We start from the raw sequence: 16068 nt of genomic DNA, 5'->3' as shown, positions 1-16068 counted from the left end.
TACTACTGTACGTGTAAACTTGAACGCATGTGTAAACAGCAAGCAAAACAAAATCCCCTGCTCGTTTTATTGCAGTCTTGGTTTGCTATCGTTTATGTTGATATGGTGGTGGCAGTTTAGATGGTTCGAAGTCTCCAGAATACGGCTACATTTGGAATTGAATCAGTGATCAAGGGAGAGAGGTGAGGAGGCTAGGTTAAGATTGTGGATAATGAATCGTTTGTATTTCCAGATCCAAAAGAGTAGGATGACTTAATTACCAAATAATGACCATGTTTAATTCCAAAAATAATAAAAAAAGATATTAAACAATAAGGGTTATGTGTTATAATTAATTCAATGATCTAGATCTTTTCTACGTTTTTTACAAAAGTTCATCTTTTTATTATAACCTACTTCTGTATGTATATATATCATTATTAAAAGATTGATAAAGCTTTTTAATAAAAATTTTGATATAAAATACATAATTAAAATATAAAAATAATTAGTGGTCAATGTTTTTTGTAAACAAATGTATTTTATATTTATATATTATTTATTACAACTTTAGTAGTTATAAGAACAAGTACTTTTATAAACGATTATATTTTATGTAAATTTTTATTAGTTATTATTTACAATATTAACCTAAAGGTAATCATTATTAATAAATAACAAGTTTAAATAAATTATTATTTTACAAATACCGATCGACTCAAATAATTTATTATTTATATTAATATTATAACTTTAATATTTTTAAGAAAAGAATTTATTTTGTTATATAATAACTTTTATAAGATAAAACTTTAAATAAATTATTTTAACTTCCTAATACCCTTTCAATCTCTAAAGCTCTATTAATCTATGAATCCCGCCATCAATATATAGTTATTCGTTATTACTCATATTTAAGATTTGTTCGTGGATATATCTCGTCAAGCGTAACGTTTAGTGATTTCTGTTTATATCGAATTCATTCATCTTGTTTACTAAGGTGAGTATTTCACTCCGCTTTTTACTTATTTTTAACCGTTTTGGGGACATATGTTTATCGTATTGTATTTTCCTATTATTTAATATCCACATTAGCAAACTGTTAACCTTGTGTGTATATCGATTATTTGCCTAACTTGCTATATGTGTTATTTGCTTAATTGTCTGCATTCGAAGAGGTCCATTATAATCGTAGTATTAGTATGATCATACGACTGTCGTAGTGGCCGACGTCCAATCGTATGACAATGGTTTCGTCAACAACTCACTCATGGTAACCAACGCCCTGATTCGCATGACAACGGTTTAGCCCATATTTTATTATCTGTTTGAATTGTTTATATGCTATGGCTTAATTGTTTATCTCACATGAACAACTTGCGTTTTCTTTTATATTATATCTCAAATTAACTGGTGTTTTACTCATTCAACCTTGTGTTGACAAAACTATTGTATTTTATACGCATATGCAGGTTTAGATTGAATTAATTTCAAGATTGGTGAAGAACTTAAAGATGGTTTATGCTAAAAGAATTTAATCAAGACTTGTCTAAATTTTAAATTTGTATTTATATTGTTGCATTTATATCAAGATTTGTACTTGAATTATTTGAATATATAATTGGAATAAATAGATATTGTCAATTTAAATTATTGCATGATAGTACCTTGAGAGCTGTGAGCAATTAGTTCACGCCCCGACATTTCCGTCTTAGGTTGGGGTGTGACATGGATGGAGTTGGTATTTGAGAATTGAGATTGGTGTAGACTATAGAAGTTTTGGTATTGGACCGCATTTGGTACAAATACGAACCATTTTGTTATGAAAGTTTTGGAATTAGGACAACATCGACATTTTGTTATGTGGGACTTGAACATTAAGCTCAGGATTTAGAGAACTACCGGCTACTCTCTTTGAACTCTTGATTTTGCTAGAATGATTAATACTTTGAATGAGTTTTGTAAGGGGCTGCAAAAAAAAAAAGTTAAACAATGTTGGTATGAAAAGTGTTGTGTTTATTCATAGGTTAAAAATGTGTATTTATTTTTTAAAAGTTGACCGTTCAAGGCCATATAGTCTTTGGAGAGTCTCGGGGTAATCGGTTTCTACAACCCGAGCGGGGTCTTGTTTATGTGGTACTAAAATGGACGGGTAGTGTTCACGCAACTACTCAAGTTAGACAACGTAGGAAAACTAACTATTATAAAACCTATTAATTAAAAAAAAAAGAGTTCAAATTGGTTAACGCCACTCGATCATGACTCTTGTTTATCCCCACCACCCACTTGTTGACGTTGGCTTTACTGCCACCATCACCACCATTTCATGACCACCACAATCACCATAAAAATACAACTAGATAAATCTATTTCGGTACTCTTTATGAACGTCTCATTTCATTTTGACTTCATTTTGGTTAGAATTAATTTTAACATGATCCAAATTTATATCATTTTAGAAAAAAAAACTTTTCATACAATGGGTGCAAGATTAGAGGAATCCGGGGTGTCCTCAGTTACCCCTGTTTTTTAGCCGAGTAGTATAAATTATTACGATTTCATCGGGGAATTTTTATTGGTATTGAGTCGGTCACCTCTAAATATCTATTCTTTTTAGGACTTCAGTCACTCCTTGATTAAGCCCAAGCTTCACCAATCGCCACTGTTTGATATAAACTCATCGTTTGATATGAACTCATTTTTGCTAGAAACTCGTTTCTCCCTACCGATAATTCCAAACTATTCTTACATAATATTATTGTACGTGCTTTGTTTTTAATTAAAAAGGTATATGAAACAGTATTCGAAATACAAATATAATTCTGCCTTGGTCCCCAAGAAAACGCTGCTGCCACGAAGTTTCCTTCCCTTTGTAATTTCTGTTCATCCTTTATTTACTAAATTAAAATATATTTCTATGTTTAAATATATTTTCTGTCTCATCAATTCGTCAATAGTAAAATATTAGCATTTAAAACTTTATATATCTTTGCAAGTACTCGGATTCTAGATGCAATTTTTGCAACGATGCTTAAACTATACTCTAATATCTAGCACTCACAAGCCTTGTTACTTTATTATTAGTAACACACAAATCTAAATTTAGAATAAATAACCAAAATACTATAAAATTAAATTATATTCTAAAGTATTATATTTCGGAACAGATGTGAGGTCAATTAACACCCATATATACAATTCCATAAACCCCCAGGCCTTTCTAGAAGCTTAATAATCCAACCATTTATCATATTTTATTTCACGAAAAAATGGCGACCTTATTGTTTGACAACATTCTAGTCTTTAACCTTAATAAAATAAACAAATAAATAAATTTAATTATTATTATTATTATCTTGTTTTTATCACACATAAATTGCATCGTATAATTTTACAAAACTACTTTAATTAAACAAAAATAAATGTATTATGAAAAAGAATAACCGGAAAATAAATGTTCTCCTTATGTTATATTTTTTAAACTTTAAAATTTTAAAAATATCCTCTCTAAACACGTTTTTGATTATGTGTTCGAAGACCTTAAAAAGGGGAATTTAGGTGTAATAATATTATTTTGGGGAGGAAGTTAAGTTAAGAAATACGACGTCGTAAAGAAAGAGGATTGTATGTGGTAACTCCCCACCACAAATAATAATAAATATTAAGTATAGGAAAGGCTTTCTTCCTTCCTCCGATCAATCCAGTGAATCAATCCTTTGTTTCTTCTTTCTCTTCTTCATATTATTATTTCCCACCACTTTCTTTCTCTCTCCTAGGGTTAGGGTTTTCCCCAAATCATGCAGCACCAATTGAACACCCTCTTCTGCAAACTCTGCAGTTTCCCCCATGGCTTAATTTACTTCTCTCTCTCTCTCTTTTCTTAAGGTATGTTATTATTATTATTATTATTATCAACTGATTGATTGATTCGATTGCTTTTCTGCAAACTATTATGTATGTCTTAATTGTTATTTTATATTTTCCGGTTATTCTTTTTCATTTCATCAACGCTAGGGTTTGGGGCTCTGATTTTGCTTACTCATATGTCACTTATGTGTTTATGTGGTTGAATGGAAGCGATGAATATGAGATTCTAGGGCTCTAGTTTTGCACTGCTTTGTTATTATATGATGATTGTGTGTTATTTGATGAATATGAGATTTTAGGGCTTTAATTTTGAACTTGTTTGTTTGTAAATAAGGCAGTTTATGTGTTTTGAGTTTTGGTGGTTGCAGTCTGGAATGGATGTGTATAATGTTCATGAACATGGAAATACAGATGCTTACCTGGTAAATTAATTAATTTAGAGAATGCTAAAACATGTATACAAGTTACAGACAGAATATAACGTGTGTGTTTCGTTATGATTTTGATACGATGCTAATGTTCTTTTTATTTTCAGATTCAAGGCACTACTAACCCTAATTCTCAATTGACAATTCCACCACTTGAAGCCATGTATAACGAAGGTGCTCCAGAGTACGTTGTTGATCAGGGCATGTATTATCCTTCTGCTACCGGTTACGGCTATATTTGTACAGGTAAGTCTCATGTTGTTAATCAATAATAATAATAATAATAATAATAGTTCTTGTCTTTCTGCTCTGCACAAGTTTCTTATGTTTATTTGACAAACAGGATTGGAATCGCCTGGTGATTGGGATGACCAACATAGAGTTTTTGGTGTGGATGGTCAGAATATTCAGTTCATAGTAAGCATATGAACTTAATTGTTTATTGATTTTCGACAAATTATATGTTAAAATCTGTTTGTACTCATAATATCTGGTTTTATTTTCAGGGCTCACAGACAGAAAGTTACCCTTATGTGTATTATACACCTAGCTATGGATATGATTATGCACAGTCTCCGTATAACCCTTACAATCCTTACATTCCTGGTGCTATGATAGGAGCCGACGGCTCTTATGTGGCTGCACAACAATATTATGTTCCCACATATGAAAACAGTTCCACGTCACAAGCTTATTATCCCATGGTTGTCCAACCTGGCATGGACACTTACACGACTGCCACTGCAGACCAGTTTATGGACATGGCTGCATCTACTGCTACTAGGATTGATTCATCCGGTGTCAACAGCAACTCATTATCAGCATCTGCAACATATACCGTGAATCCCGGAAGAGGTTCTTCAAATCACACAAATGCCACTGGGAAAGTTTCAGAAGGCTTAAAAAGTAACAATGGACCGAACAAGATAACTTCTTCTATTCCTGTTTCTGGTCCAACATCATCACAAGCACTCCAGTTTAAAGATACCGTTCCTTCTGGTAATAGTTTGTCTAACTTAGGTTCAAGTGATAAGGTTTGCTCAAAGTTACCTTATGGGAAAACTACCAATGATGTGAATGGGAATCCTAATACTTTGGGTGAGCAGAATCGTGGTCCAAGAACACCTTCATCAAATACCCAGTTGACAGTTAAAGCCTACTCAACTAGGGCTGGAAATGTTGATGCCCAAGGAAATATTACTATTTTCATGGACCAGTTTAACAAGGATGATTTCCCTGTTGATTATGTGAACGCTAAGTTCTTTGTTATAAAGTCATATAGTGAAGATGATGTTCATAAAAGTATTAAGTATAATGTATGGTCATCTACACCTAATGGAAACAAGAAACTGAATAACGCCTATGAAGAAGCCCAGAAGTTATCAGTTGGAGACTCTAAAGGCTGTCCTATCTTTCTCTTTTTCTCTGTAAGTTGTAATCTTCATTGTCATTATTTTATTCGCTTGAATTTGTTGACAATTTCATTATTGTACCCTTTTGTTGTTTTTAATAGGTTAATGCAAGCGGGCAGTTTTGTGGTGTTGCTGAAATGACGGGGCAAGTAGATTTTCATAAAGATATGGATTTTTGGCAGCAAGACAAATGGAGCGGAAGTTTCCCGGTTAAGTGGCATTTTGTAAAAGATGTACCGAATCCCCACTTCCGACACATAATATTAGAGAACAACGAGCATAAACCTGTTACAAATAGTCGTGACACTCAAGAGGTTAATTTTCCATCTAAAACTCACTTTTGCTATTCTTTTTTACACTATTTTTGCTCATACTAGTTGGTTATTTGCAGATTAAGTTTAAGAAAGGTATAGAGATGCTGAAAGTATTCAAGAGCTATGCAAGGAAGACGTCTATACTTGACGACTTCATGTATTATGAGAACCGACAAAAAATACTGCAAGAAGAAAAGGCTCGATTACTAGTTAAAAGCTTTGGCACCCCGGTATTTGTGCCTGTTCTACATCCTCCACGCAAGCTTACTAATTACTATGGTTATGGTTCAGATGAGAAATCTGAAAAGGAAAATGATATAAATACTTCAGACAGTAATAAAGATAGAAAATCATCGGTTGATGGAAAGTTAAATGATAATATTTTACAATTAAAGTCACTATCTATATGTTCAGAGCAGGTAGAAACTAAGCCTGTAGAGAGTGGTGGTGGTGGTACTAGTGTTTCTGCAGTGTCGAGCGAGCCTATCAGTGTTTTGACTGTCGGGTCAATGCCGGTCAAAGTCAACGGGTATGGTGAATCTTCTGGTATTTTGACTGTGGGGACAATCCCACTTGATACTAAAGCTTTTCAGGTTAAAGAAGGTGGTGTGTCTTCTACTAAAATGGGGGTTAAGAAAGGTTAAAGAGGGTGGAATTGTGGTTATTTGAGAATGATGTTTTGTGCCTGTGGGAATTGTACAATTTTCAGTTGAGGGGTGGCTATGGTAGGTGATAGGGGAAGGTGTTGATTTTCATTTTGGGGTTAAATTGTGTTTTGGGGGTATCTGAAAAATACGGTGTGTAAACCTTTTGCCGTTTTGTTCTTGCTTTGTGTCATGGGATCGTGATATACCGATGTTTTTTCCTCCTTTGGTTCTATAACTTGGTTGTGTAAACACTCGTGATGACATGATTTTTGTAATTCGGTTAATGTTTTGACACATGATTTATATACTATCTGCGTGTGTTAAGTCATATACATAGATGTGAAAGGCATGATCATTTCTCATTTACTGAAATTAATATTTCTTTAGTGTTAATAAAGGGATGGTAATCATGACAATCCGAAACATTTAACATTACCCGACAACCCGAGACACTTGAAAAGTTGAAAGACAATTCATGCATTCGATTTGGTATAGGGTTAGTCTTAAATATTTTTGTGGGTGTATTGTATGAGATGTTTTATGGTATTAGACTATAGGGAAAATCCCCATTTTGTACATATTCCTTCAGCACATCAAAGATTTGTCCATGTGCCCAATAAATTCCTAAATTGTCCATGAAGAATACCGGCGGATCCAACCATATCTTCCGGCATCCGACGGTTTTTCCGGCCAACAGTCAAGCAACACCCGTGGATGTTAATGGAGGACCCGGCAGTAAGTTTTGGTAAAGGCAAGGAGGCGACGGTGTTGAGCTCTATATGTTCCCGTCGGAAACGACGGTCAGAGATCGTGTCTCCGTCGGAACCGCATGTATTGTAATTCCAGCGGCTATGCCATGTTTCCCGGCGTCCACTCTTATTTCCCACCTACCCGCATGTATTCTAATTCCGGCAATAAATTCGGATCTACCGTCGGAATTCTTGCGCTGGGTTTAAATATGGTCGGAATTCTTGTGCAGTTGGGTTTAATTAAGGCGGGGGTGCGGAAACGACCGGATGGTCTGAAAGTGAGTGGTGTTATTTACCGGCGGTCGTTTCCGTTCGCTTAATCACCCTTCTTTATGTCTCTTACTTGAAAATTACATGGTAACATCAACATGTCCGACGATCGATACCAACTTTATTGCCGGGAAAAAATACCGTCGGTTCCGAAGGAGACACAGTCTTTGACAGACGGGGACATATGGAGCGCAATACGGTCGTCACCTCGCCTTTGCTAGAACTTTCCGTCGGATCAATCGTTAACACGGACAGGTGTTGCCTGGCTTAAAAAACAGTCGATTGTCGGAAGGAACCGCTGATATTCTTCATGGACATTTTGGAGATAAAGTAAGCTTGTGGGTGGACAAATCCTTGAGTTGGGGAAGGAGAATGGACAATTTGGGAATTTTTCCAAACAATATTCATAAACATTTTTATTTTGTTTTAAGTAATAATATATTGTGTTGGCTATCAATTTTAAAAGATACAACCCTATAATGAAAATGAAAAAGCTTCTGATACGATAAAATATTTCTATATCTCGAAAGGTAGAAAACATATTGATAGAGACCGATTCAAGATGGTTCCAATAAACCTGTAGAATGACTTAGCCTCCAAGAACAAAAGAGAAGAAGAGAGACTAAACCTGAGACAAATTTCTTAGTATTTTTCTCAAACAATGATTACAATTTATAGGAAAAGAAAGACATAAAAATAGGAAAAGATAAACAATAAGCAAACTGAAGTAGAGTATAACAAGGAAACTAAATAATGTATTAGCTTAAATAATTAATAAACTTAATAAATATATTACAATCATATCACATATTTTGTGAGTATATACGTTAAGTTTTTATATTAACTATTAGCCGTACTAGCGCGTTGCCGTGGCTCGAGTTGTTGTCCTGTTTTGTTTGTGTCAAGACATTTTCATGTGTTCATTCATATTATACAATGGCCATAACCTGGTATTTTACATATATATTTAAGTTCAAAACATGAAGTGGTCTTTACACATATATGATCCATGGTTAGCTTGATTTTATATTTTTCAAATCCAAGTCTCGTGGCTTCATTCCATGGTTAGAAGGCTCCTTTCTGCCGGCTTTGCTCATTAGGCCGCTTCTTGTTTCATTCCATAATTGAGTTCATTGTTTAATAGTTTATACTTTACAAAAATGAGTTTTCTTCTTCATTCCATGATCAAAAGGGGTTAAGAGAGGCCTGATTCCTCCCTTGCCTTGCATCGTTATAGAAAACCGTAGGTACATCAGACGTGTCTTCGGTGATGGTAGCCTTAGCATAGCACTTGTTCAGTAAGCATTTTTGGTTAGTGACTAATTATAATAAGTCTAACAAACTACAAAATTCAACTTTCACGATTGGTCAATTTGGTAATAAGTGAATAGAACCCTAATTGAACCAAATACACTCTCTAATATTATGAGCAAACGTAAACAACCAATAGCTAGAATAATTGAACCAGTATATTGCATAACTTAATAAATTACAATAATAATTTTAATTATGAGTAAAGCCTTTACTCAAATGTCAAAGTTGCGACATGAGTGTATGATCGTTTATCAAGTACTTCCATCATTAATAAACACACATTATCATATTATCTTATGTATGATCCATTTTCATAACCAAAAAAGTAAGTAGCTTTACAGTTGACTTGACATAAGACCAAGTACATTAGTAGAAAAAGTAGTTTTCTGTGGCAGCGAAAATTAACGGCCTTTTGTAATATGACATTCAACCAATACTGATTTATGAACTAAGGTATGCACTTTAAGGCAATTATTCCAATCTCACTTACATGTTCTAACCTATAAAACACATATTTATCAATATATATATATATATAGTGTACATGAACTTTGGAGATTTGCTGGTGTTGTGGTTCTTTGGAGATTTGCTGGTGTTGTGGTTCTCGCATTAGAAGCCGTTTGGATTTTTCCTTTGTGGATGCATATTCTTTGGGCATTTACAACATTGCGACATAGAACCATTATGTATTTGTTGTTATATCCTTTATCTGTTCCTTGCACCTGTGATTGTTATGTATCTTTGTTTTGTGTGTTAGCGTGGTATTTGTGTTTCATTCAGTAAAAGGAGGCTTACCGATTGTTGTTGAGGATTCTTTGTCAGAAGTTCTGCAAGTGTCAATGCCTGTTGATTCTCACTCGTTGCTAACATCAACTGATTAAATCTGTTGGGCAATATTTTTTTGCATGTTAACTTGTAATGCATCATGTATGAGGTAGTATGTTGATTAGTTATCAACCTTTTTAGTTGAATAGGTTTTGTTTCGTTGGCCCGTTTATTTCCGATTGAACATATTGTCTATGCTAAATTAAACGGTCATATCAGGTGTTACTTGTTTAAGGGTTTGCCTCTTTTGCCCGCCTAGTTAAACAAGTTGCCTCTTTCAGTTGACGTGGTAAGGAAATGACATCGTTCAGAGATGTGTGACATTTTGGTAATTACTTGAGCAACTTCTTCTGTGTTTTTATATGATGATCCAATGTGGGTGAAAGAGAAGTAGCCCAGGGAGAGGAGATTGACGTTGGAGTGCTGATCAGCCCTTCAACCGTTTATTGTGGGTCCATTGTGCTTAAAACAACTTCTTTTTGTGAGGAAGACTGAGGAGCTGGTTTAGGTGGAGGTGTGACAAGCTTTGAGAAAGTAACAAATGTCAATTGTCTTTGTGGTGCCACAGGTTCAGGCAACTCATCCTCTTGAATGACCTTTTTGGGTTTCTTTGTGAATTTGGTTGTGGATTTCTTGGAAGGTTTCTTTTTGGTGGTAGGTGTGTGTTTCAAGGTATTAGGTCGAGTACCCTGATCACCTAGAGAAGTGGACTCATCCTGTAACTACTGGTGCCGAAGCATCAATAGTTTGTGCAGGTTTCTCCTCATCAACCAAAGTTAATGATTTGAATCCTTCATTATCGCAAATATCTCAACGCTGAGACTTTGACTTTGGACCAATTATCCTTGGATCAAGTCGAGTTTGATAATACCTTCATGAGGTAAACCATTAAAAACCTTGGAAGAAATAAAAATGGTTTTCCTTTTGGTGCATTCATTGCTTTCACATATGAAATCAAATAAATAAAAACAGATTTTGTAAAGAAATAATTCTCACCAGTTAGAATGGAATAAGTTAGATATCGAACATTCAATGGAAATTCATTCCAACTAGTGAATTTGCATGACATACACAGAAGTATTGTATGAAAAAGAAACTTCATTGGAGAGGGAAACATGTTTTTGTAAAGGGTTGCCTTTTGGGTAGAACCCAAATACCCTCTCTCAATGAGTTCAGACTTAAGTGTCAGTACAACAATTTTTGAGGGAAAGTCATCATCATTCAACTCCAAATGTTAAGAAAGGAGTGAAGATGAGACAAATACCTTACCTACCATTGATCTGATGAATAATGACGTCCTTTCATCCTCAACATATTGAATGGAGGAATTTTTCCAAAACTCATTGAGGGTTTGTGGATAAAGAACAAGGTTAATCGTCAGGATGTTGAATAATCGGGTGATTGTTGCAATCATGTTGTCATACTCAGGATGTGCCGAACTTGTGATGAGGTATGGCAACAAGTTATGTGGATACTTATTGCATGTTTCTAGGGTTTTAAGCCATGATTACAGTGTACGAGAGATGATGAATATAGAAAGTGAGTGAGTTATTTTAGCTAACGGATGACAATGTATGATATAGGTAAAGGCTTTATCTGGAGTGGATATTCAAAAGTTTACCTTTATAACCAATGTTACATTGAAACAACGACTAGTATATTAAAACAACTGTTGGCGAGATGAAACAACTGTTGTTTGTCATTGATCAGTTGTTATGACTAAAACTGATCAGTATTTTGAAAATACTGATTGTCATCAGTAGTTTGAAAACCAAATGTTTTGAGTAGTTGTTTTCTTTATTTTTCACAACAACAGTTTTGAAAATCAGTATTTTGAAAACATTGATCAATAGTTTGAATAAAAATTGACTAGTACTTTTGAAAACATGAGTTTTCCATTACCCTATACATCAAAGGATGTACAAAGCAGACTTTTTGAAAAATCTGAAGATAGTTTATTATCAAAATCAGTTGCAAAAAACTAGTTGATTTTGGAAAATGGTCATTTAGAGATTTAGCATACCCAATATAGAAATCAGTCTTTGAAAATTTGCTAAATCAAGTGCTTTAGTAAACACATCAGCCAACTGATTTTCAGATGAAACGTGCTCAGTTGAAATCAAACCTTTTTCATAGTAATATCTTATGAAGTGATGTTTGCTCTCAGTGCATTTTGTTTTGGAGTGCTGAACAAGATATTTGATGATGTTTAAAGCTATGCAGTCAATCTCGGTGGTATATCGGTGGTATCTCGGTTATCAGTCCCCATGTGGAATATCGGTCAAAATATCAGTCAGAATCTCAGTACCGAAAATATCGACGATATTGACCGATATTTGGCCGATATTTCACTGATATTTCACCGATATATTGCCGATATTCCCGATATCAGTGTTTTAAGTCTTAGTTCTCAACTTTTAGTGTTTAATGTTGGTGGTTTGAGTCTTAAACAGTTCCTACTTGCTACAATTGTAAGTGTTTTGCAACTAGCAAAAGGATTATTTGTTAATATTAGGAGAGTATATTGAATTGTTAGTGTTAAAGTGCTATACATATAAATTTTTCATGATATTAAAATTACCGATATCCCACCGATATATCACCGTGATAACTGATATCTCAAATATCGGTCCTTGACCGATATCCGATATTTTTCCGCATTAAGTGCTTAGGTTTAAAGTAGATTCACTGTCCAATTTCAATGGAGTTTTTAAAGTAGTTATCTCATAATCCAACAATTGGTTTTGTAGCCAGAGTAGTTGAGATGTGCAACTTGCAACAACAATATACTCAGCTTTAGAAGTTGAGATTGAAACTGTAGTTCGCTTTTTGCTCTGCCAAGATACCAATGCATCCCCAAAGAACTGACATCCTCCAGATATTGATTTTCTTGTCATTTGACAACATGCATAATCACTATATGCAAAACCAACAAGTTGGGTTTTTGTGCTGGCTGGATACCAGATTCCCAAGGTAGGGGCACCTTTGAGATATCTAAATATCCTTTTGACATCACTTAAGTGAGAGTCCCTTGTTGAAGCCTAATATCTTTCACACACAGATGTACACACATATTTTGCATGCATTATATCAGGCCTAGATACAATTAGGTACATTAAAGATCCAATCATGCATCTATACAAGGTTTGATCAACATATTCACCAGTTTCATTTGGTGTTAATTGATCAATTTTTCTCATGGGTGTAGAGCTTTCTTTGCAATCGGTCATTTTAAACCTTTCAAGGAGATTTTTAACATATTTTGATTGATGTAGAAGAATTCCATTAGTTTGTTTGACTAGCAAGCCCAAAAAGTATTGTAACTCACCCATCTTACTCATTTCAAATTCAGATTTCATGATTTTGTAAAATCATCACATAACTTTGGATTTATGGATCCAAATATGATGTCAACAACATAAATATAAACAAGGAGTAAGTCTTTTCCATCTATTTTGAGAAACAAAGTTTTATTAATTTGTCCTCTTTGAAATTGATTTGAAATAAAAAATGAGGAAAGTTTGTCATACTAGGCTCTTGGAGCTTATTTAAGTCCATATAGTGCTTTCTTGATCTTGTAGACATAGTGTGGATTGAAAGCAACCTCAAACCCTGGTGGTTGTGCAACATACACCTCTTATCGAATGTTACCATAAAGGAAGGCTCCTTTACATCCATTTGGAACACTTTGATGCTGCGAGTAGTTGCATATGCAAGAAACAACTGGATTTCTTCAAGTCTTGGAACTGGTGCAAATGTTTCTTCATAGTCAATTCCTTCTTATTGAAGATATCCTTGAACCACCAACCTTGCCTTGTTTTTTTATCACAATTCCTCTTTCATTAGTTTTGTTCCTAGATACCCATTTTGTGCCAATATGTGTTACTCCTTATGGTCTTCGACATAACTCCCATGCATGCATTTTTGTAAATTGTATGAGTTACTCTTGCATGGCTTCAACCCAATTATTTTCTCTTAAAGCAATTTGATACTTTGTTGGTTAAAGTTGAGATATAAAGCCAACAAAGAAGCAAACATTTGCATGTTGACTTCTGGTGAGTACACCATGTTTAATGTTACAAATTATTTGTTCTTGAGGATGGGCAGGATGGAATACATAAGGAATGATATCCCCAATGGTGTTTGTTGAGATAGATAATGAAACTGCTGATGATGTATTAGTTGCTAAAGGTGGTGCCATTTGGGGTAAACAATTGTTTTGGGAAACAACTGATGAACTCTCAAAGATGGAATGAGAAAGTTAATTTTGGATAGCAGTTGTTTGAACATCAATAGTTTCACAACCTTGAATTCCTTGATCAGTAGATTGCACTTGATCAGTAGTTTGATATATGTGTTGTTGTTCTCTATACTAGAATTTTCAAAGAAATATAGCTCATCAGATTGAATACCAACTTCAACTTTACATGAAACCAACACATTTCCTTTTTCATCTTTTTCAAAGGATACAACTCCCCCTCCATGTCTAATGAAATCAGAGAGGATATCTGTTTCCTGTCGTGTGCCTAGAGCCTCCATTGTCCACATACCACAAACTATCCGTTAGTTATAAGGATTAATCCAAGCCCTGTTGGTCTTGGGTTGTTCATTTGAGGAAGACAAATCAATATTCTGTTGAAGGTTCTTCACAAGATTCATAAACTATTTTGATTTTCCAACAACAACTTGATCTCAACACTTTGTGAAACTGCTGATGGATTACTTGGAACAACAATTTTCTGTGGTAAGATCCTGGTTGGTGGAGCATCTATTACTTGTAAAAATCTTGAACTAGGGATGTTCTTTAAGGCCATAGTAACAGGTGTTTCAAAAGTCTCAAACTGAATTTTCTTCTTGGGTGTAGGACTTTGACTTTTGATAAAAACATCAGGAGTCATGATAGTTTTATTATGATGAAATGCTTTTTAAAAATTTACAATCTTCAGTTAGATGATTGTTTTTCTTGCATACATTACATGAATTTGGAAACATAGGTTTCTTTTGTCCATGTTGGTTTTCTTTTTCTTAGTAGCACCCAATCTATCGACAACTACTATTCCTGGATGGATTTCAATTTGATCAATCTTTGAACCATTTCCCTTGATATGTGTAACAATTGATCTAGGAAAAAATGCAGGAGCAGTTGACACTAGTGTGTTAGATTCACTTCTCTTTGAAACTACTGATGATCTTGGGATTTCAGCTGTTTGAGTTGAAACAACTGTTGTGGTATTCATAACAGCTGTTTTGAGTGAATCATCAGCTGTTTTGAAACTTCAGATGGGTTAGGTTAACACTTGAATTCAGACCAGACCATCCAGAACTGTGATAGTAACATCTTTGATTTCATTGATTTAATTAGTTGTTTGATACCAATTTCCAATTCCATATTGAAATAAGAATTTGGTTGACTCATCCAAGTTTTGAGAACCTTATGATGAGTTTTGATCAACAACTAATTTTGATCACTCAATTCATCAAACGAAATTGGTTTAAACCCTTGTGATTCATTAGTTGTTTGATACCAGTTCCCCATCTCATCTTGATTAGAAAGTTTTAATGAAACAACATTTGGTAAAACAATTGATGGAACTTGTTTTTAAAACATTGCTTCCTCCTCAAGTTCATCAACACAATTGAAAGAGGTAATATGAGTATAATTCTGAGGTCGCTCAGTGTGATTATATCCTATACCAAATTTCACATTTCTGCTTGATTGCTTACTATTCAACATTTGAAATTCTTCGCTTGATTCAATCAATTAACCACAGTTAATTGAGTTTTTTCTAATGTTTTGCTGCATTCATTGTACTTTTTGAACACATTTTCCGCATAAGCATTTTTGTTTGACAAAGCATGTTTTAATTTAAAAACCTTCTTTTCTTTTTCATGTAGTTTAATATTCATGTTATCTTTGGATTTTAAAGCTACTGATTCAAGTTCAGCTACTTGTTTTATCAGTTTAATGTTTGAAAATTCAATGATGCAATCATTAGAACATAACTTTTGACAAATCTCAGGTGTTACCTCATCAACAACAATTTAGAATGCCTTTTCCGCAATAGTTTGTGCATTTGCTGAAACATCACTTGCCATCAGCACTAGAAAAATTTCATTGTTGAAATTATTCTCCATCTTCTCTCCAGGTGATTCTTCACCTATAATCACAAGAGCTAGATATTTGATACTCATTTCTTCAGACAGACTATTCCAGTTAACAAATTCCTGTGTGAAGAAACTTGTTTCGGTGTTATCATGACTGG

At 34.2% G+C, this 16068-nt stretch overlaps 1 protein-coding gene across 4 annotated transcripts; it reads left to right on the top strand.

The window, feature by feature from the left end:
- The first annotated feature begins 3809 nt into the window (after positions 1–3809).
- LOC143596837 (uncharacterized) lies at positions 3810–6943 on the top strand. Of its 4 annotated transcripts, XM_077075506.1 has the most exons (7): positions 4125–4268; positions 4382–4520; positions 4618–4691; positions 4781–5308; positions 5381–5701; positions 5788–6000; positions 6078–6943. In XM_077075506.1, the coding sequence occupies exons 1-7, from the start codon at positions 4188–4190 to the stop codon at positions 6642–6644; spliced, it is 1923 nt and encodes a 640-aa protein (XP_076931621.1). In that variant the 5' UTR covers positions 4125–4187; the 3' UTR covers positions 6645–6943. The 4 variants fall into 4 exon arrangements, with proteins under 4 accessions (XP_076931622.1, XP_076931623.1, XP_076931621.1 ...); XM_077075507.1 differs by lacking the exon at positions 4125–4268 and adding an exon at positions 3810–3864 and having other exon boundaries at positions 4781–5701; XM_077075508.1 differs by lacking the exon at positions 4125–4268 and adding an exon at positions 3846–3868 and having other exon boundaries at positions 4781–5701.
- Positions 6944–16068: the final 9125 nt, after the last annotated feature.

Source organism: Bidens hawaiensis, unplaced genomic scaffold (assembly GCF_021521415.1).
Source record: "Bidens hawaiensis isolate Kalapana, Puna unplaced genomic scaffold, B.hawaiensis_p1.1 tig00047071_1, whole genome shotgun sequence".
NCBI lineage: Eukaryota > Viridiplantae > Streptophyta > Magnoliopsida > Asterales > Asteraceae > Bidens > Bidens hawaiensis.
The sequence above is the reverse complement of the archived record's forward strand: the minus strand, read 5'-3'. Positions and strand labels throughout refer to the sequence as shown.

Excerpts from the sequence above, each read along its gene's own strand:
- LOC143596837 (XM_077075505.1), top strand. The coding sequence starts at position 4,188 with ATGTGTTTTGAGTTTTGGTGGTTGCAGTCTGGAATGGATGTGTATAAT. Across the intron at positions 4,269-4,381 it reads GAAATACAGATGCTTACCTG|ATTCAAGGCACTACTAACCC; the intron begins GTAAATTAATTA and ends TTTTATTTTCAG. Across the intron at positions 6,001-6,077 it reads ATAGTCGTGACACTCAAGAG|ATTAAGTTTAAGAAAGGTAT; the intron begins GTTAATTTTCCA and ends GGTTATTTGCAG.